We start from the raw sequence: 23,135 nt of genomic DNA, 5'->3' as shown, positions 1-23,135 counted from the left end.
AAATATTAAAAAGTAATTCGAATATAAATCTTCAATCATTGACTAGTTAAGGTTTCTAACAAAATTATGCGAAAAATCAAGGTTTAAAATCTTAATTATTGTAGAATTATAGTGTCGTAAATGTTTTTATATCTGATATTCGAGAACAAGTATTTTTATAAACAGTTGCGATATTATATTTCAATAAAAATTAATTACAATTTGTAGATTTTTTTCGTTTCTGCTTAAAGTAAGTGTGAAGTAGATTTTTCTTCAACAGATGTCGCTAGCGTCGAAATCAAAACAAGATACGTAAGCTAAATTTTAACCCAAAAGGAGGGTTATAAAAGTGTACACCTCGCGTTGATTTGTTCGTTTGTAAATTTATCAAAAACATAAAATATAGTAATTATTAACAATATGTTTTATATGGGATATATAATTTCGGTTAAAGTTAACTAAGAAGAGTATAAGTTGTCTAATTATAAAAATTATAAATGGTTTCTTTTTCGCTATTTTGAATTGTAGCTTCCTAATAGATGGCACCACGCTCTCCAGTAAAGTCGTTTTTTTAGGAATCTAATCAAAGAGTATAAAAACTACGTAACCTAGAGATATAATGACGGTCGAAAGCAGTAAAGGAAGTTGTAGCAACCGGGGGGGGGGGGGGGAAGTCACTCAGTGAATTTGCACTTCAAATTTCGGAACCGCAGCGCCACTACGGCAGTTTTAAGTGGCAATCATTTTGATTTAGTTCAACATTCTTGAAAATTCCTTAAGGAATTGGTTACCTTTAGGACTTGGCAACGTTAGAGAACAAACGCCTTATTCTTCACTTTTTGAAAATAAACACCGAAACAACGAATCCACAAATTCTAACTAAAAAAATCACGAAACAGTAACCAATTACTGTCACTTTTTTGAATTGACAGATATTAGACAATTAAATATCCAAAATGCCAAATTTAGCACCTCCGCAACACCGTAACTGCCATTTTTCTCCGGTTTTATTATTTATTGTACTAAATACTGCCGTAGTGGCGCTGCGGTACCGAAATTTGAAGTGAAAATTCACTGAGTGCCTTCCCCCCCGGTTGCTACAACTTCCTTTACTGCTTTCGACCGTCATTATATCTCTAGGTTACGTAGTTTTTATACTCTTTGATCTAATAGACTCAGAATCATGGCCATCTCTAATAACAAGGGCGTTATCATAATACAGGTGGCAATGATAGAGCCGACAATTGCTTTAAAACATTTTTATACGTAAAGAGTACTTGATCTCGGAGTTATCTGAGTATTTCGTGTAAACTACACCTTACTTCGAGTACTGTTCGCTTATTCTCAGCGTACTCTCAGAGTACTCCGAGTCATCGGTGTATACGCTAACCGTAAGGAGAACTTGATCTCGATGTAATCTGCGTGCTTTGAGTACAGTCATTGGTGTATTGGTAAAAGCTTCGGTGCTGACAAGCACATGTTTTCACCCCCCCCCTCATAGTTTGAAATAAAGGGACTGGCCAATCGTCTTTGCGTGAAACAGGTGAAAAGCAAGATACGACTGCCGTATTCAGTAGTGTAGTCGTTTATATAAGCTGAGTAATAAACGATAAAAAACTAGTTTATGCACCACACCTTTCAACGTGAAGGTAATACAAGCTACACACGCTTTTGCCAGGCGTTTATAAGTTCTGGCGTTTCTGAACGCTTCTACGGGGCCAGGTACTCTCTACGCCCTAAGTTCTTAACCCCTAAGATTCCGGATACTCATCCTATTGGTTAATACGCCACTGCCCGTGCAGCCTGGGGTAGTGGTGCATCCACAAATTCATTCAAGCCTGTGGCGTTTTTAAAGAAAACTACTTGGAAGCTTTACCGTATTACACCGAAAGATTATAGAACCTGAACTGTGTTTAGATTTCAGTCTTTTCCCGCCAATTTACATAGCAGTAAAAAGTACACGTGCATTCGGAGAAGCTACACTCCATTAAAAATTCTAAACCATTCTCCAGACCCCTTTTCGTTTCTCTTTGTCCCCTCCAACTTCTAGAACGTTCCTACGCCCCTGAAAGTGTCGCCCCCTATCGTAACCGCAGCACGAAATATTTTAAAATTTTCACCCGACGAGAAAATTACTGATAACTGTTTAAAAATACTTCAATCGAAAAGACGTTTATTGTAATTTACGAAATGAAATATTACGAAAATAAGCGAAAAACAGTGTAAATCCATAGGTTTTGGAGGGCCCTGGGTCCCTGCTTGCGTCAATGGCGTTTTTATACACCCATTTTTACCCCCACTAGTCAGTGGCTACTAAAACAAAATGTCCTTATGTCCAACCCTGAACGTTACGAATTTTAACGATTAGGGAAATGACTAGGTGGAAACACTTTCCTATATAAGGGTCTGGACAAAATCTGCCATCTATGGGTGACAAAGCGTACTAAAATACAGAATATGCCAAAATAACAAAGATGTCAGAAAATCTTTGTAGAGAATAACAAATGGACCAAATTTATAATATTGTATAATTTATGTTACCACGACCAATGACGACGCAAGGATTTATTGGGGCCCCATATATTATTTTTTGGGGTCCATTAGAAGGATTTTGGTACCCTTTCAATTCCCTAAAGCTAGCTAAAAATGGTGTTTCATCCTCAGAATTTAACTTATTTCTTCTTTATGGTCCCTGTATTAAATTTCAGTAGAATTTTAAAGAATTTTAGAGCTTTCATCCAAAGGTTTTCGCTAAATTAATTTTTGGACCCCCTTTTGTAGAATTTGTGGTCCATTTAATATTTCACAGAACAGCACTGAACACGACATTTACAACCTGATTTCAGTGTTAAATTGTAGCTTGGATATGTGACAATAGCTGCTTTAAAGGTCACCAGCTTAACTGTTTTTGAGTTGCTAATTAGCACAAATTGAATCAGTGTAATTTGGACATATTAAATGGTTAGAAAAAGTAATATTCGGGGTAACTTTTGTGGACTCTACTCTAGCTCAAAGACCGATAAATCAGAAAAACTTATAAGCTATAAAAATTTCACATGCTATTATACCAAAGTTAATTTTTGATGACAGAATGTTTGTCAAAGTACAAGTACTCAATTGCCGTTTCGTCATACACGAACCCATGAAAACGAACTAAAGGTCATATCAAAGTGTTGCAACTATTGGATAGCTAGAGCTCGGCGTTTGGATAAGAAATATTCGTTTTATTTGTTTTTATCCATAACCGAAAATTATCCCAATACAAACTTACTTTTTGCTTATTAAATCGTTTTATAACCACGAATAATATCCATAAATAAACAGTTAAGCGAAATTTTTATTAATTATAAAAATTTTTGCGGTTAATTTATTTATTTTACCGAGCTCTATGTCTAGCTTAATTTAAATATTTCACAATCCACCCTTGTTTATACGTTTATTTCCATACCGGAATTCAAAGTTTAATACTCCTTTCTTGATCAACTCCTATTTTACCAATGACCATATAAATCAGGAAACGAATAAGGACTGCTCATTTATCATTGTCTGCTTAATGGTGAGTCATCTACAGAAATATATCAACAACAAGAAAACAACCACAATCAGCTAGGCTAATACCCCTGGCGCCACCTTAGGCCAAAGTCATCCAGCGACTTTTAATGCCATTAATACAAGTCGCCGGATTACAATGCGTCGAAGGGTGGCGGGAAGCCCTTCAAACCACTACACTCACTAGTAGCGTTGAACTCAACAAGCTATATCGAAGGGGTACTGAAGATTTGGCGAAGAACTCGGTGTTAAACCCCTTTAACCAGTGGGTAGATAACTTGTTAACCCAAGGCAGAAGGAGTTGTTCCGAGTTTTCCACCAGAAACTGGGATTGAACGGTTCGAACCCGGCTCCTCTTGCGAAAGTGCTACCCCACTCAGCCAACCCAAAGTAATGACGAATTTCCAGTTCCATGGCTTAGTCCAAGAAAGTGTTCAGAGATAAAACTAGGGATGTTAATTTTCCGGAAAAATAAAATGCTGAAAATTTTCCAGAAAATTTTCCGCAAATCGGAAAATAAAAATTTGAAACATAAATTACCTTTTAAGGGTTTTAATGTTTTTAACTTTTTATCGATATAAAATGTCTCATATCAGTAAACATACTACAAAACATTAATAGCGTTACATTGTTAATCAGTTTAAACTAGTCTAGAGGTTTAGTTGTACTTTCAGATACGAAAAAATGAGGCGAAAATACCGCTTTATTTCAATTTGCAAACCATATATTAGACTAATCATTTAAAGGAAAAGTCCAGGTTGGGTAAAACTTGGGTCTATTTGAAAGATCATGTTTAAATAAACTCAAAAATATCAGTCGTAAAATTGTATCTTTTTTTAATGACGAGAAATTAATTTTTAAACGAGCCAAATTTACCGCCAAGCGAGCTGCCATTGTCTTTCGCCTTCCCTCCGCAGACCGCACGCGGAGCAAGCGCGCGCGGGGAACAGAGCGCTGTTAAAGCCTGTTATAGCGCGAACAGCGCGTGATTAAAGTCCTAAAACGTCACCGCGAAACAAAATGGCAGATCGCTTGGCGGGTAAATTTGGCTCGTTTAAAAATTAATTTCTCGTCAATAAAAAAAGATACAATTTTACGACTGATATTTTTGAGTTTATTTAAACATGATCTTTCAAATAGACCCAAGTTTTACCCAACCTGGACTTTTCCTTTAATGAAAACTTTTTTTTATTTTTTTCGGAAAAATACGGAACGTTTTAAGGAAAAAAGGCTTCGGTCATTTTCCGGAAAATTTTCCGAGCGGGAAATTTTCCGCGTAAAATTTTCCGACTTACAACACTAGATAAAACTAATCAGGGTTTCTTCAATTCATTTTATGGTATGTCTTCAGTTGCATTTGCAGCGCGGGTTTGTGAAATGCTCAGTTAATAAATAAGTAAAAACAAGTTAATGTAATTTAAAATGTTCCTTATGGGACACGGGCTCCTTGGTGTGCGCCAATGAGACATTCCAAGGGTTTTCACGTGTAATTTCCGGGTTACTTATACATTTTATAATAGCAAAAGTTATGAAATTAAAATAATTTTAATTTTTTTTCTTTTCTATTCCTCAGATCAAAAGGTCAAGACGCTTTCCCGATCGAAACTGGGAATGTCCGAGTACGCGTTGACCGTCCGATCCTGCGATTCACCGATGTCTACCCACCCTCTCCGGTCATACAAAAAGCTGCCAAAATCAACCCTGGAAGCGGAAGACAAGGACTTAGGAAAAAAAGTTATAATTTAGTGCAGGAATCCATACCTCTACTTGGAATGCTTATGATAAGATCACTTTGACGGCTTTGGACCCGTCTTCGAGAGAAAAATCCCCCTTGCGCGCGCTCCCCTCTCACGTTGTTGTTTGTTAAGTTAACATGGTTAGGTCAATAAAACCGTCAGCCACATCGAGACGATAATCTGCCGCGATAAGCATTTCAAGTAGAGGTATGGATTCCTGTTTATAGTTAATTAATATTTAGTTATGTAAAGCCAGTGGCTGCTCCAACGAAAACTGTTCGGATGCTTTCCCGTATTACACCGAGTGACCTAATAAAGTATCGCCCTCTATCGTAGCTGCAGCGCGTAATATAATAATAATAATAATCAGCTAGGCTAATACCCAAGGCACCACATTAGGCCTAAGTCATCATGGATTTTAACCGGGAAACAACATTATTCGTAACTCTTTATAAAATACATAATCGACTACAATCTCTATTTGATGAACATAATGCTAAATTGAAATAATTTTTATTATAATTTAAAAATTAAATTTGAACGTAAGCCTTAGTCATAAGGTGGTGAACGGGTTAAATACAAAAGACTGGAGTCGGGCTTTATAGCGACGACGCATGCGCTGTTGCAAATATACCACAGTTATTTAGTACCTGTTCGTAAGATTTAGAAATCAATCGTACCTTATGAACTATACTCGAATCACTGTTACCCTCGACCACTACCAAAGGCTAGGAATATAGTCCATTAGATGAAGTGATCTATGTGAAATATGCCACTAATTTGAAGTAATTAGAGCTTGAAAGGGCTTGTAGAAAATTTATATTTTCATAAAACAATTTTCCTATTTAAAAATTGAATTTAAAGGGGAACGGCCAAGCTTTTCCAAATATGGCCTTATTTCCGTATCAAAAGATTAACAAGACGTTCAATATACTAACACGAACCTTTTTTGTATTGAAAAAATAGCTTTTGGCCCAAAAAGTTGAAACGAAAAATAACGCCAGGTTTGGGGGTTTGAATTTTCGCCGCCATCTTAAGGGCTGCCGCCAGCGCCCCTAACCCTGTTTGAGCGATTTGCGAACTATCCTAACTTTTACGTGGTTTTTCTGTCTCACCGACTTCTCACATGGTGTCGCGGCGGACGCGCGCTTTTCGATTTCCCGAAATGTCTTTATTTTATTAGAAACTAACCACTCAATAGTTTTTGAGGCGGTTTTCGCCATAAATTTTAATTGCTTAAAGCTTGACCGTTCCCCTTTAAAGTACCTCAACCACCGTCATAATAACATCCGCTTTTACCTTAAAAATAGCATGGCAACCATGTTTTAAAAGATTTTACAGTTAAGGACTAAAGATTGGACAGACAACGTATAATTTTTCTACGTAAAGAGACCATTCTATAAAATACTACTTCTGTGGTTATTTACGTTTGTGTATAGAGAGGCTGAAAATTTTGCCTTATTTTTCACGAACCAGGGTGGCTCATTATCTTTTATCTGTCAAACATGCAACACTGGTTAGCTGCTCGACATAAAATATAACAATTAAATGTAATATATGTCTAGCCCGAAGGCAAATTATTTTATTCAAGTAAATATGCAATTAAATTTAAAAGGAGTGTAAAGTAACTTTCAATGCTGAAAAACATTCCCTTAATTTAACTGAACCACAGTCTGCACAACTTTGTAGGTACCGTTTATTGCCCCCCGAAAGTTGTAAAAACCCCTCTTTGAACCTTGAAGCAGCGAGGATAGAAAAAACAAATACTCGACGAGTTTAGAGAGCAGCTTATTATGCAATTTTTGATACTCTGTAATCGACGAGTATTCTCCAATTACTTATTCGAGGTCGAGTTCGAGTACCCGACCTCAAAAAAGGCCGAATACTCGATGATATTCTCTTATTTGAAAAATCGCGCCTTTAAAAAGCGGAAGACTAACGCCATCTATTGAGCAGAAACCGAAGCTACTCGCATGTTTATTAATGTTAAATGTCGACCGCTTTAAGCAGCGTTCAGACTATGTGAAAATATGACGTTTGCGTCGATCGCGTCGGTTCTTTCGATTTCTTACACCGTTCAGACTTCTCAACAGAGACTTTAAATTTTCGCGCGTGTCGTTTACATTTTTTCATTTCGTTGCGGACTGCCTAGATGGCGTCTCGGTTTAAAGCTCAAAACGTTCATAGCAGACAATTAGCCTTATGCCTTATCAGCGCTGATTCTAGGTAGTGGCGACCTTTAGAACCATCGAAATACTATAACCAAGCAGAGGTGGATAAAAAATTACTTCAATTTTTCCGCCGTTATTACTGAGCTCTGATTGGATGAACAGTCACCTTTTATGTTAATATCCGTGCAAGGTTGGTTCCTTTCTGAACAGTGAAATGAACGAACCGACGCGACCAACATAACCGAAACGATACGACCGATGCTAACGTAATATTTTCGCATAGTCTGAACGCTGCTTTAGCTGTCTCAGGTAACATTCATTTCTAGTATAGTTTGGACGTTCTGCCGAAAACGACATCTATCGTACCATCCATGTACTAGAGACGTCACTTGATTTAGGTGATTAAACTTTTCATCGAAAAACGATTTAGACCATTCTGGCACCGCAAGGAAACGCGAAAATTAAGGTTTAGGTTCGTGTGATAGGTAAAAAAGGACTTTGAAAACAAATCGAGGTCACCAGCGTGAAAAAGTAAACTTAAACAGTATTTGAAGTCCCTGCTGCTTGGTTTTGGGCTCGTTGCAGCCTACTTCCAGGGGCTAGTAGGACGCACTTTGAAGCTCTCTGGCGCTCTTTTAACACATCGTAGGAAAATGGGGAAAAACAGGCATACTTCTCAACTCACCCCCTACAACTCCTTAAAATTTTTGCATAGCCTTTTGAAACACCCTCTAGATTGGGTAGGGAATAACATTGAAAAGTAGACAGTGTCGCCTGGTGAAAGCTTGACGAACTAATTAAGCGCTGGAGAAGACTAGCGGGCTGATTTATTTTTGGTCATTCGACGGAAACGCTACCGCCATCTATCTATGTTTTAGTACAAACATGAAAGAACAAACCATAAAATTAATGCATCATCCATCATAGTCTAACGTTCTGTACGCTCTATCTCGATAGTATCGCCTACGAGCAACAAACACAACACCCCATACAAGGAGAACGCAACCCGTCAAAAGTCGTGGATTTTCTTGTGTACATTTTTCATTGGCTAGACGCTTTAGCGCCTGCTGCCGTTGGAAGGGGAAAACTCGGAAATTGTCTTCCCCCCGCCCGTAAAACGTTCAGCGTAAAGGCTCGTGACGCTCGTCCAATGAAATTCGTACACAACCCTTCGTTAGCGTGTTTAAAGGCTAGCTGCGTTCTCCTTGTGTTTGTTGCTCCTAGGTATCACTCAGAAAAACTGTAGAATTGGAAATTATAGGAACTGGCACACTTTTGATAACTATGTTACTTTTGATGGTAGCCAAACCTTTACATACAGACAGGGTGAAAAAACTCGTTTATTGTTATAAACCATTTTAAGAATTAGAAGATAGCATAATTTATGCGTTTTACATGAAGTTTATCACATTAATTTAGCTTGAATAGACCTTCCTATAAATTCCTAGCTATACAGGTCAAACACTTACACAAAAACAACATAGCGCTACTTCAGTAGGACTTGCAAACTTGTTTATTTTTTGGTTCTAAAATTCTGTTATGCTTATTCCTATTTGATGGGTATTTTCTGAAGCGTCACCCACAAAGTCAATTTTCCAAATATAGCTAAGGTAGTCATACGTGAAGATAGTATATTTCAAAATATAGTAAGTCCATAACTTAACTATTTACAAAATTAACGAGAGATAGTTAATTAACTATTTATATTGTTTTGTATAAAACTTTAACCTTTAAATGAGTAGGATTTTGATAAAAATCCACTATCTATCGAGACAACTAGGTTGGCAGGTTTGCCAGATAATATTTTTTTGAGCCGCCCTGGTTCATGAAAATTCGGGCCAGCCCTTCTGCCTCTCTATACACAAAAGTAAATAAGAAGATAAGTACTATTTTATAGAATGGTCTATTCTGGGTTCTTATCAGGGTTGACACTTTTTTGATTGGTTTTAGTTTAAATCGGATTTTTTTGATTTTATTGAACTTATTAATTTTTATACAATTAATGGCTCTTATCCTGTAATTAACGGATATTTTACTTTTATCAGTTAAATAATCCTGAATTAAATTATATATTAATTTAATTTAATTTCTATTTAATATTTTAGTTTGCTCAAATTTTCTGTATTTTATATATAGATATATATATATATATATATATATATATATATATATATATATATATATCTATCTATCTATATAACTGTTGGCTCTATCATTGCCACCTGTTTTATGATAAGGCCCTTGTTATTAGAGATAGCAATGAATCTATCCGATTCTTCGAAACACTACTTTACTGGAGAGCGTGGTGCCATCTATTAATGGCGAAGGAAGTATTTTATAGAATGGTCTATTATTACTGATGTGATAGTTGAGAAAACTTGAAGTCATACCAAAAACATAATATCCTCTAGAGACTAAAATATCTTAAAAACAATTGATCACGGGCAAGTTATAATCTTATGATTTAACGAGTATAAATAAATCAAGAAACTAGAGGACATTACATCGCCGTTAAAACAAAACCACGTATCTTTTCGGTGGCCTTTTTGAGAAAAATGGATTTTTAATTTTGCAGGGACTTGTGAAATCGCGTGTTAGGTTCTTACACGCGAGTTAATTTTATAGTTAAATAATTTCGTTTCAATATTGAATTTATGAGGATTTTATTTTAAAAATATTTTGCTAAAGAGGAATTTTGAGAGATACGTGGTTTTGCGTCATGGAGCTGAAATCAAGCAAGATACGTGCTTTTGCGGGAAATGCGTTGCGAATATCAGAGATACGTTTAAATGTTTTATCGATTTAAAAAAAGAAATTCAATTGCAACCTATTTATGTTTTTAATGTTATATACGTAAATTGGGGTGTAGAATATTTACAAAACCACGTATCTCAAGTTACTTGGTTTTGTTTTAACGGTGACGATTAGGGCATTTTCAAGCTGACCAATTGACCATTACATTTGCTATTTGATCAGTAATACGTAAATTGGGGTGTAGAATCTAAATATGTCAATATTTAAAAAACCACGTATCTCAAGTTACTTGGTTTTGTTTTAACGGTGACGATTAGGGCATTTTCAAGCTGACCAATTGACCATTACATTTGCTATTTGATCAGTAATACGTAAATTGGGGTGTAGAATCTAAATATGTCAATATTTAAAAAACCACGTATCTCAAGTTACTTGGTTTTGTTTTAACGGTGACGATTAGGGCATTTTCAAGCTGACCAATTGACCATTACATTTGCTATTTGATCAGTAATACGTAAATTGGGGTGTAGAATCTAAATATGTCAATATTTAAAAAACCACGTATCTCAAGTTACTTGGTTTTGTTTTAACGGTGACGATTAGGGCATTTTCAAGCTGACCAATTGACCATTACATTTGCTATTTGATCAGTAATACGTAAATTGGGGTGTAGAATCTAAATATGTCAATATTTAAAAAACCACGTATCTCAAGTTACTTGGTTTTGTTTTAACGGTGACGATTAGGGCATTTTCAAGCTGACCAATTGACCATTACATTTGCTATTTGATCAGTAATACGTAAATTGGAGTGTAGAATGTAAATATGTCAATATTTACAAAACCACGTATCTCAAGTTACTTGGTTTTGTTTTAACGGTGACGATTAGGGCATTTTCAAGCTGACCAATTGACCATTACATTTGCTATTTGATCAGTAATACGTAAATTGGGGTGTAGAATCTAAATATGTCAATATTTACAAAACCACGTATCTCAAGTTACTTGGTTTTGTTTTAACGGTGACGATTAGGGCATTTTCAAGCTGACCAATTGACCATTACATTTGCTATTTGATCAGTAATACGTAAATTGGGGTGTAGAATCTAAATATGTCAATATTTACAAAACCACGTATCTCAAGTTACTTGGTTTTGTTTTAACGGTGACGATTAGGGCATTTTCAAGCTGACCAATTGACCATTACATTTGCTATTTGATCAGTAATACGTAAATTGGGGTGTAGAATCTAAATATGTGAATATTTACAAAACCACGTATCTCAAGTTACTTGGTTTTGTTTTAACGGTGACGATTAGGGCATTTTCAAGCTGACCAATTGACCATTACATTCGCTATTTGATCAGTCAAACAGTGGAGCTCCATTAACAGCGTGAGCAGCGTCCATTTCCCCAAGAGGAATCTTACTCCGAAAGAACAAATCAGAAAAGAGTACCGGCGATTCAAGAAAAACTATTTGAACTGGACAGCGGTCAAGTTCTATTTGTACGTTACTTTCCCCTTCGTCGGCTGGATTAAAGAGTACAAAGTCAAGCAATGGCTCATTTCTGATATCGTTTCCGGAATTACGGCCGCCATTTATCAGGTGACTATACAGATTATAAACGGCCACAGAATCGTTTTGAATGTTGAGGGTGGAGCTACGTAATTGCGTGTTTAGAGAAGCAGCAAAATATGCTTGAGTCACGTGACGGAAGGGGAGGAGCTAACTAAAATTAAGAGCGAATTTTTCAAACGATTTTGTTGACCTTGAAAGAGAGTATAAAGTAAAACGTTTTTTACCTCAAGGGACGCTTTTGATTGGCTAACAGCAAGAACCAAATTACGCAAGGAACAGGGGCGTAGGATTCGGGAGGGGCAGGGGGGGGCAATGCCCCCCCCCTAGAATTTTGCTGGGAGGGGCAACTAATGTTATTGCCCCCTCCAACTTTTTGGTCAGTTGAAATTTTCAAAAGGCTCAAATTATCATTTTAAAAGCATATAAAGCTTATAGAACCTCAACTGTGTTTAAATTTCAGTCTTTTCCCGCCAATTTACATAGTAGTAAACAGTACACATGCATTCGGAGAAGCTACACTCCATTAAATATTCAAAACCATTCTCCAGACCCCTTTTCGTTTTTCTTTGCCCCCTCCAACTTCTAGAACGTTCCTACGCCCCTGGCAAGTAAGAACTTGGGACCGGCACAGTTTTCATTTCCGTGTAGATCTAACAATTTTTTTATTTATTTTTTACAAGAGTCCGAGGGCGTCATCTAGTGAGCGGAATCGAAAGTATTAATTATGGGAACTTTCACAAATTCAAAATTTTCAACATTTATAGCTATTTCCAGGAATCCATACCTCTACTTGGAATGCTTATCGCGTGCGGTAACAATATTCTGACGGCTTTGGCCCCGCCTACGAGAGAAAAAAAAACCCTCTGCGCGCGCTTTCCTCTCACATTGTTGTTTGTTAAGTTAACATGGTTACGTCAAAAAAACCTTCAGCCACATCGAGACGAAAATCTGCCGCGATAAGCATTCCAAGTAGAGGTATGGATTCCTGCTTCTTCTAAATATACTTTTGGAAAATGCTGTAACGATATTTTTTTATAAACTGAGTTCTTTTTATTATATTAATTAATTATGAGTAAAATTACTAAAAAAACTTCGAAATGATTTTTAAAAAATTATATAATTATAATAATTAATATAATAGTACTTGAAAAAATGAAAAATGCCTCGTGTTCCGTTCCAGAGATGGCGCTATAGACCTTAAAATCAAGATGGAAACTGAAATAGGGCGGGGCGTCGGTATAACAGCATATCACCGAAGCTATAAGCTACAGTCCCAGGTTCTTCATCGCGTAAATCAGTTCTTGCTAAAAACCCTATCCATACTATACAGGGTGTTAACTAAAAAATGGACCAGGGCGAATATCTCAAAATTTGTTTTAGCTACGATTTTGAAATTTTAGGTTGTTATAGAGCGCTCAGGGGGTCAACCATTTATGAAAATATCAATGACCTTGAACCATGTCTTCAAGGTCATTTGAAAATTAACTTGAGAACCGTAAGAGCTACAAAGTTGGTTCCAATTAGAAAGTTGTTCCTCGTCACATTTTATGGTTAACTAGCTTTGATTCGATCTGATTTGAGAAATAGGAAGTTGAGCAATGTTAGGCCAAAATCAAGAAGGCAGTTAAGTTGATAACGTGTTAAAGACGATGTTCAACTTATAACTTTAAAAGTACTCTTGTTAGAGTACTGAAATTTGTTAGACAACCTCATCGTGGTTGAGGGTCTTAGTTTGAAAATTTCAGCTCCCAAAACTCGTCTTCTACACGTTATCAACTTAACAACCGTCTTGTTTTTGGCCTTACATTTCTCGACTTCCTATTTCGCAAATCAGATCGAGTCAAAGCTAGTTAACCATAAAATTTGACGTGGAACAACTTTCTAATTGGAACCAACTTTGTAGCTCTTACGGTTCTCAAGTTAATTTTCGAATGACCTTGAAGAAATGGTTCAAGGTCATTGAAATTTTCATAGTTGGTGACCCCTTGAGCGCTCTATAACAACCTAAAATTTCAAAATCGTAGCTAAAACACATTTTGAGATATTCGCGCTGGTCCATTTTTAGTTAACACCCTGTATAGCGCAGTGCAGATTTGACTGAGTGTGAAATTAGGTTTGAAATTTACTTGCTTAGCCCACCCCCAATTACTATCCCCAATTTCCAAATTACTTTATACTTCCTTTAATCGGACACACCTGTGTTAGTATTTCGCAATAACATGTTGAGTCAGATCTACTATCACGATTTACGGAAGGGGTGGAGCTTTTTGATTTTCTACCAGATTTTTTAAATGCCGGTGTGGCCCTTTATTTTAAAGAACGCTTTATCAATTACATCGATTTAATTAAATATTATTTCTTTCAGATACCACAAGGTAATATTCCGAATTTTATATTCTTTATTATTAGATTTAAAAGATATATAAAAATTGATATTAATAAGATTAAGATCAAGAACAATATTAATAAGATTAAGATCAAGAACAATATTAATAAGATTAAGATCAAGAACAATATTAATAAGATTAAGATCGAGAACAATATTAATATTAATTATATTAAGATCAAGAGCAATATTAATAAGATTAAGATCAAGAACAATATTAATAAGATTAAGATCAAGAACAATAATAATAAGATCAGATCAAGAACAATATTAATAAGATTAGGTTCAAGAATAATATTAATAAGATTAAGATCAAGAACAATACTAATAAGATTAAGATCAAGAGAAATATTAATAAGATTAAGATCAAGAACAATATTAATAAGATTAAGATCAAGAACAATAATAATAAGATTAAGATCAAGAACAATATTAATAAGATTAAGATCAAGAACAATAATAATAAGATTAAGATCAAGAACAATATTAATAAGATTAAGATCAAGAACAATATTAGTATTAATAAGATCAAGAACAATATTAACATTAATATTAATATTAATACTATTAAGATCAAGAACAATATTAATATTAATAATATCAAGAACAATATTAGTATTAATAAGATCAAGAACAATATTAACATTAATATTAATATTAATACTATTAAGATCAAGAACAATATTAATATTAATACTATTAAGATCAAGAACAATATTAAAATTAATAAGATTAAGATCAAGAACAATATTAAAATTAATAAGATTAAGATCAAGAGCAATATTAATATTAATAAGATTAAAATCAAGAACAATATTAGTAAGATTAAGATCAAGAACAATATTAGTATTAATAAGATCAAGAACAATATTAAAATTAATAAGATTAAGATCAAGAACAATATTAATATTAATAAAATTAAGATCAAGAACAATATTAGTATTAATAAGATCAAGAACAATACTAATATTAATATTATTAAAATAAAGATCAAGAACAATATTAATATTAATAAAACTAAGATCAAGAACAATATTAATACTAATAAGATAAAGACCAAGAACAATATTAATATTAATAAAATTAAGATCAAGAACAATATTAATACTAATAAGATTAAGACCAAGAACAATATTAATACTAATAAGATTAAGACCAAGAACAATATTAATATTAATTAAATTAGATTTAATATATAAAATGTTACATTATTTCTTTATATATTATTATTTTATAAATAAAGATTAAGATCAAGATCAAGAACAATATTAATATTAATTAGGTTAGATTTAATATGGAATATGTTACATTATTTCTTTATATATTGTTATTTTACATACAAAGATTAATATTAATAATATCAAATTTAATATTAATATTAATATTAATTTAAGTGGTCAGCTACCTAACTTTATTAATTTAGCGTTCCGACTTCTATACCATTATGTAAATATAATTAAAATAAATATTAAATTTAATATTAGTATTAGTATTAGTATTAGTATTAGTATTAATATTAGTATTAATAATTTAAAAACTCAAGGTAATTGATCACTTCGTCGACTGTAAGAACAAGATTAATATTAATATTATTATAACGGCTATAACCGTCGGAACGATATCTTTTAAAAAGCGAAGGTAACTGACCATTTCAACAACTACTGACCACTTCAACTGACCACTTGTAGGTCTGGGAAACGCTTTATTGGCCAATGTTCCGGCGGTCGTTGGCCTCTACACATCCTTCTTTCCAGCTCTGGTGTACAGTTTCTTGGGAACATCCAGGCAAACCTCTGTCGGTAAGTGTGATCTTAACGCCATTAGAGGTCGAGTTTTAACCACCGAAATCTCACCAGATGGCACCAACAGTATGAAAGATTTCAATTATTCAAAAACTGCGAATGACATTTTTTTCGTGTTGCTTTTATTTGCATTTTTACATGAAACTTTGAAATCGTTTTTGAAAAAATACGGTAATTATTGATTCCCTTCCCGCCAAAAAGTTTAAATTATCGCCATCTAGTATAAACAGAAGCATTGAAATCGAACCTCTAATGGCTACGCTCTAAATGTGTGTTTCCCTGTAAGCATTTGTGAAATTTAAAATTGCTTTTGCACATAAATGTGTCAGTTCTTCCGCATGTTAAATTTGTTATTTCCAGAATGACCACGTATTTTTGGTGGACTTCAGACAAAGTCATTAGGCTTTTTAAATACTCTTTGCCAGGTTGTCGTAGTGCCCGCGTGCTAGGACCCACGTGCAGAGGCATAGGACCGGCGCGTGATAATTGTTTTTTATGTTAACAATTTTTGGCTCGACGTCGTTAACGTTTTGTTTATGACGTCAAAGCTACGTCACCCTACATATTATCATTAAATTTTTAGACTAGCTGACACACGTATGGAATTTTATTATCAGTGTTGGAATAAAGTATTTAAAATAAAATACGAAATACTTTAAGAAAAAGGTATTTAAAATAATATTCTAAATATCATTTTAAATAAGTAAAAATAATTTAATATAAAATTTTAAATGTAAAAGATATTTAGTAAAACGTATACTAAATAAAAAAATATCCTCAAGGAAAGGATTTATCAGAAAAATATTAAATGTCCTTAGGTAAAGGTATTTAAAATAAAAATACAAAATTCCAAAAAAAATTAAAGAAATACCAATATTTTAAATACTAGCTAGGAAAATTGGGCCCTAATGCAAGATAAGAAAATGGGCCCCTGTGACATGTCAATTTTTGTGCGTTCCATTGGTAATAATATATAAAAATATACATATATTTCGTGAGACAGGCAATCGGACAGTCGACTAACAAGGAGACTACCCGAGGTGGTTATCACCGATTTTGTTGAAACTCGGGGATTAGGTAGACCTTATGGTAGTTTGAAAATTCGCAAAGGGAAAAGTTGCAATGGGTTTTAGTTTTCCTATGGCAACCAAAAATGTTTTTGATATCTCAAATAAAAACTCCATTTAAAAAAGCATGAAATTTTCTCGGTTACCCAAATTTTGTTAAAACTTAAGAAAAAATTGATAAATTTTACCCAAAATCATTGATCAATTTTACCCAAAATAGGTCAAATTCATCTTTTTGGGTAAGTTTTGAAAATTTTATTTTAAAATTCTTTTTAAGTAAGTAAGTACCCTGTGAAACCGAGAAAATCCCATGCTGCATTGGAGTATTTACGCCTTTGTAGCCAACAATTTTAATTACAAAGTCGTAATTCAAACGAGCACATCTACGCAGGTACATTCACCGTACTGTCGCTAATGATGGGCAACGTCATCAAGAACTACGCCCACATCGAGCAGATCAACGTGAATAACTTAACATTCACGGCGGTCAGTTCAGTGTCCAGTAAAGCCAGCGACGACACGAACGCCCCCAGTCCACTGCAAGTAGCCACGGCTGTGGCCACGGTGGCCGCCATCGTCCAAATAGTCCTCTACCTCCTGAGGTTGGGTAAATTGGGTGTCCTGATCTCCCCGGCCCTGGCCAATGGCTTCACGGCAGGGTGCGCCATTCAAACGTCCATTAGCCAACTGAAAGGCATGTTTGGACTCACCTTTGAAGACTCGGGCGGCACTTTCAGCGTCATTTACGTGAGTTGGTTTTTACTGTATTTCTAACAAACATACACTCTTAAAAAAAGGGTTTTTTAATGGTATATTAAGGGTGTAATATCTGTAAAAAAACACTCTTTAATGTTAATTTAAACGCCTTAAAGAGATTTTTATTGTCCCAAATTAAAAACTTGAAAAGGTGTATAAAGGGTGTTATATTACCCCGTAAATTGAGTGATTTAACACCTGGTAAGGGTGTAGCTCCCTTAAGGCAGTAGTTTAGTACCCTAAAAGAAGTATTTTAACACTTTAAAGGGAGTATTATAGAATCCTTAAGGGAGTATTGTAGAACTCTGAAGGGGGTAGTGTAACACCCTGAAGGGAGTCGTTTGGTACCATAAAAGGAGTAGTCTTGTACCCTAGAGGGAGTAGATAATAACCCTGAAGGGAATAGTTTTATACCACAAACTGTTAACAAAGGAACCAAAACGGAGGACATAAGCACCCCAAACAGTGTAAATAAACACCCTAGCAGGAAAACTGCCCTTTAAGGTGTAGAATAACATCTTTTATAAACCTGTTAAGGTGTTAAATATGGGGCAAGAAAAAACCCTTAAATGTTTGAAAATTAACCCTTTTTTTAAGAGTGTAGACCAACAAATATAGGACCAGTTTCTATTAGATTCAAAGGTGCTACCATAAGTAACATCCAATGCCACGTAAAACCCAAAAGTGTGCCATATCGTTATATTTTTCACTGACAAGGAGACATCAGTGGCGTAGACAAGGGGGGTTTACGAGTCCAGACCCCCTTGGGCCTACCTCTTTGACTGTACTAAATTTCCACCCCCTTCTCGAACCCCCTCTTAACATTCACATACTTCGATGAATTTCTGGCTACGCCACTGGGAGATATCCCGAGGTGTTTCAAACTCGGGGGTTAAGTTTTTTTCACAACTCGAATTTAAGCTTTCTCTACGTAAAATAGCATGGCCCTAAATTATAGTTTTACCGGGGCCCAAGCCCGCTCCCGACACACCTAGATCATACATGTATTATTAGGAAAGACTAATCTCTCTAGCTATCCACGAAAAGGGCGATATTTCCTTGAATGGTTTCATTACCCCACTCAATGGTAGTCAAATTTGAGAAGCCTGTTATAGAATAGAACATTTTGAGTTATCTTCAGGAGAAATAGAATTCTCAGACATAACGAGATGAGAGGGAGAAAACGCGACTATAGGGAAAAATTCGTGATCAGTGGGGAAAAACTTTATCAGACATAAAATTTTATCAGATGGAAAACGTTATCAGAGAGAAAATGTGGTCATATGGAAAATGTTTTAAGAGAGAAAATGTGGTCAGAGGGAAAACGTTATCAGAGAGAATATGTGATCAGAGGGGGAAAGTTATCACGGATAAAATGTGATGAAAGGGAAAACTTTATCAGGGATAAAATGTGATCAGAGGGAAAACGTTATCGGAGAAAAAATGTGATCAGAGGGAAAATGTTATCAGAGAGAAAATGTGACCAGATGGAAAACGTTATCATGGAGAAAATGTGATCAGAGGGAAAACGTTAACAGAGAGAAAATGTTAATGGTGGGAAATTTCGTGATCAGAGAAAGAAAATGTAATCAGAATTCGAAACCTTTATCAGAGGGAGATAACGTTATCAGACGAAAACATCGTGACTCCATGGTTAAAGGTGGTCAGGGGGAACAGAGATCAGAGGGAGATTGAGGGAGACCAAGCACTTGATCATCGGGAAATGCAGTGTTTGGAGGGAGAAGAGATAGTGAGGGAATTAAAATTTGATCAGTGGGAGATATCGTGATCTAAGAGAGATAACTCTTCTTTAAAAAATTTCTTGTATTTATTCCTTTTTAAAAATGACATACTCGCAAACAATGAAATGTAATAATATTAACTTTAGACTTTAAGAGATTTTTTCTGCAACATCCAACGGGCGCACACCGTAGCGTCGGCATTGTCCATTTCTGTGGTCATCTTCGTCGTGATCGGAAAGGATTTAATCGGACCTCGCTTTCAAAAATTGGCCAAATTCCCTCTACCAGTGGACCTCATTGTGGTATGTCACGCACCTCTTAATTCACCCGTACCCAAAATCTTCTTTAGATATTCTAAAAACCATTTAGAGTTCTATAAAGAGTTTAATAGGCTCTATAGACTTAAGAATTTCTATAAGTATTTAAAATAATATTCTATATAGAAAGTCATTAGAATAATACTCGAGCTTTTCTAAAATGTATCGTTCTAAATGTATTCTAAAGCAAATACCTTTGAACTAATTAATTCTAAAGCCTATCTAAAGATAAATAAACTTTTTTTCTTAAACGTATAATTGTTCTAAATGTATTCTTATGCAAGAACTTTAAGACAATTTCATTCTGAAACCTTTTTAAAGATAATACCGTTTTTCCTAAAACGTATAATTGTTTTAAATTTATTATAAAGCAAATACTTTTAGACAAATTATTTCTAAATCCTTAATATAGATAACACCTTTTTTAAAACGTATAATATTCGTGTAATTGTTTTAAATACCTTTATAAAACGAAATTCTTAAACTTAAAGACTATTTTACGAAATTAAAACATTAAAACATTTTTTACGGGTTAAGTTCTAGCTAAATTCAAAACTTTTATTACACGACTAAAACTAGCTTTCTGTATATTTTTACAGGTGGTAATAGCCACTCTAACTTCGTACTACATGGATCTACATGGCAAATACGATGTCAATATAATTGGGGAGATACCAATAGGGTAAGACAGCTCGATTAAATACAACCAAGAGTTCATTAAGATATGGGTATTCAACTCACGCAGAGGCGCAATGAAAATTGTTTTATAGGACCTAGAAATTATAATATATCCCATGTTGTTAGGACATGTTGTCAGATTATGTATACCTATTCTTTACTACACCGGTGGTCTCATGATTATGCCCTACGACAGCACCCTACCACCATATGTACCCTACCACCATATGTACCCTACCACCATATGTACCATAATTCCTCATAAATATGCCACTGTACCTTTATTCCATTCAAAAATCTTCACTAACGATTTGTTTCACCACAAACCAGTAAAAAGGTAAACTACGTTAGATTTTAACCTATTTATTCATCCTAGTAATTTTGGAAGTCACACTATTTTCTACTAACATATTTATTTAAGCCAATGAAAAACCTCTAAATTGAGAAGGAATTTTTGTGTCGGAATTTTAGTCAGCCCAATGTAGCTTTATTGAAATTCAAAAACTCGCTCGATTTGTGCGGATGAAGTTAAATAATGAGTAGTTTAGAAAAAGAAAAGGTTGGGGAAAATGACTAATAAGTGATCGCTTTCCGAATATGGAACAAGTCGTCGAAGTGGGATATTCCACCAACGTTATTAAAACCCATATCAAGCCTAGAAAAGTTAGGCCTAGGCTAAAAAGAATCTGCAAATACTCCAACCGTGTAGGTGCCCCAGAGAAGCTCAGTCTGAATTTCAACTATTTTTTCCAATAAACCCGCTTCTTTTATTTGACAATCCAAATTTATTTTAGAACGTGAGTCTCCGAGAACTTCGTTAATTGGCAAATTAATTACATTAACAGAACTTGACACTATATTGTAGTTCATTTTAGCTCCAAAGCTTTGGTTGTTCAAACAGGTTCGTTTACTAAAATAATGGCCGTCGGTTTATCAGACGTAGAGCTAATTGCGCGACGGCATAGGCATTTGAGATTCAATGACGTCAAATATGGGGTACGTCAAGTTATTAAGATTTCTTGCCAGAAATGCAAGATTTCTTGCGATCTTGGTAACTTGACGATTTTCAAAACCGGAAACAAGAACTTCTGATCTCACAAATCTTGCGAGATTCCCAAGATCGCTTTCGAGGTAGTTTTTAAGAAGATTCAAGATGGCGTCGAATGCCAATGAATTATTTGGCGTAGCTCTAAAAGATGATATTACGGGAATAAATTATAATTTTGAGGTTTCCGCCGAAGAATTCCAACGACTTGTAAATGGTAAATATATTTGTAATTGGTTTGGTCGTTTTTTTCTAAATTAAAGCAACGTTTCGAACTATTATTTCCAAAAAGGCTTAAAGTTGTATTACTTATTTTACAAATCCATTTTATCGAAGAAAATTGATAGACAGCTTGACACTTTTTTTAAATTCTTTTAACTAAGAAATTGTCTTGCAAGAACAAAATCTTACGGTAAGATTTAGATCTCGATAACTTGACGCGCCCATGACATCAAATATGACGTCAAAGATTACGTAGGGTACGGATGACGCAATATCTGTGAAACAAACTGTTAGTGAAGAAATAGAGCTAGTAGCATCTTATGAGTAATTATGTTACATATACGCTACTACTGACAGTCGCACCTTGGACGCGCGACACTCAACCCAGCAGAAGGTGCTGCAATGGGTGGACCATTTCCCACTTCGCGCCAAACCCTTCAGAAAAGGCTCCTAGCGGGGAACGACGGGCACACAGCGGTCCACGTAACCCGGCACAAAAAACTGGGAAACAGGGTCACAGCGTCTCCTACGGAGACCCACAGCAGGCTACCCAATCCTCCGAGGCAACCAGTTTGCCTGGACCATACCTGACCGAAGTTGGAAGGGGAGGTACGACTATTTGATCACGGCTAACATCTCCCAGTGCGCCCCCGCTCTTATGGGTTACAAGATCAAATTAACAGGCAAAGTCTTCGAAATTACGATTTCACCAACTCAACTATGATCCTAAACTAAATGCGCAAAGAAAAACGTATGAGAGCCAATTAAAATTAAAACAAATGTAATTGTAGCTGAATCGAATAGACGACCTTCAAAGCTTAATACTCCTATCTTGATGAACTCCTGACGAAACATACATCTTATATTCCATAATTTTTCAGACTACCATCCCCAATTATCCCCACATTTTCTATTTTCCCGATGGTTCTGGCCGATGGAATCGCCATTGGCTTAGTAGCTTTCATCAGTACTTTTTCGATGGTAACTATAAATATTACAATACACAATTTCCAGATATAAACTGCCATCTATTGATTGCCTTTGGAGTTAATTCTGAAAACTTTGCAGCGTTTTGGGGTGGCAGAGTGGTTAGCTCTTTCTCCTCGCAACAAGAGGAGCTGGTTTCGATACCAGCTTGTGGTACTGGGTGAAAACTCGGAACCACTACTGCGTTGATTTTGCAAGTTCTCTCCCCACTGGTTTAAGGGGTTTTCCCCGGAGCTCTTCGGTTTCCCCTTCCATAAACAATTGTAGATGTTAACGGTAATAGTGAGTGTAGGGAGCTGTTGGCATGAAGGGCTTGGACACCTCCCTTCTACGCATTGTAACCCGACCACCATACTTCTATAGATA

The 23,135-nt window shown here is 35.2% G+C and overlaps 1 protein-coding gene across 3 annotated transcripts in view; it reads left to right on the top strand.

Annotated features, from left to right (window-relative positions):
* The window catches only part of LOC149958928 (solute carrier family 26 member 10-like), a 41,130-nt gene that overhangs the window by 2,993 nt on the left and 15,002 nt on the right, over nt 1-23,135 (top strand). For 2 of the 3 annotated variants that reach the window (XM_090166284.1, XM_090166286.1), the window contains exons 3-10: nt 5,102-5,262; nt 11,556-11,794; nt 14,133-14,142; nt 15,842-15,952; nt 17,414-17,769; nt 19,667-19,822; nt 20,437-20,519; nt 22,664-22,763. In XM_090166284.1, the coding sequence (XP_090022410.1) occupies nt 5,102-5,262; nt 11,556-11,794; nt 14,133-14,142; nt 15,842-15,952; nt 17,414-17,769; nt 19,667-19,822; nt 20,437-20,519; nt 22,664-22,763 (1,216 nt within the window). Of the gene's footprint in view, nt 1-5,101; nt 5,263-11,555; nt 11,799-14,132; nt 14,143-15,835; nt 15,953-17,413; nt 17,770-19,666; nt 19,823-20,436; nt 20,520-22,663; nt 22,764-23,135 lie in introns of all 3 variants that reach the window. The other variant, XM_090166285.1, reaches the window with a different exon arrangement.

The sequence above is a fragment of the Leiobunum rupestre genome, chromosome 2 (genome assembly GCF_980474605.1).
Source record: "Leiobunum rupestre chromosome 2, qqLeiRupe1.1.hap1, whole genome shotgun sequence".
Lineage (NCBI taxonomy): Eukaryota > Metazoa > Arthropoda > Arachnida > Opiliones > Sclerosomatidae > Leiobunum > Leiobunum rupestre.
Note: the sequence above shows the minus strand (reverse complement) of the source record. Positions and strands in the feature narration are given on the sequence as shown.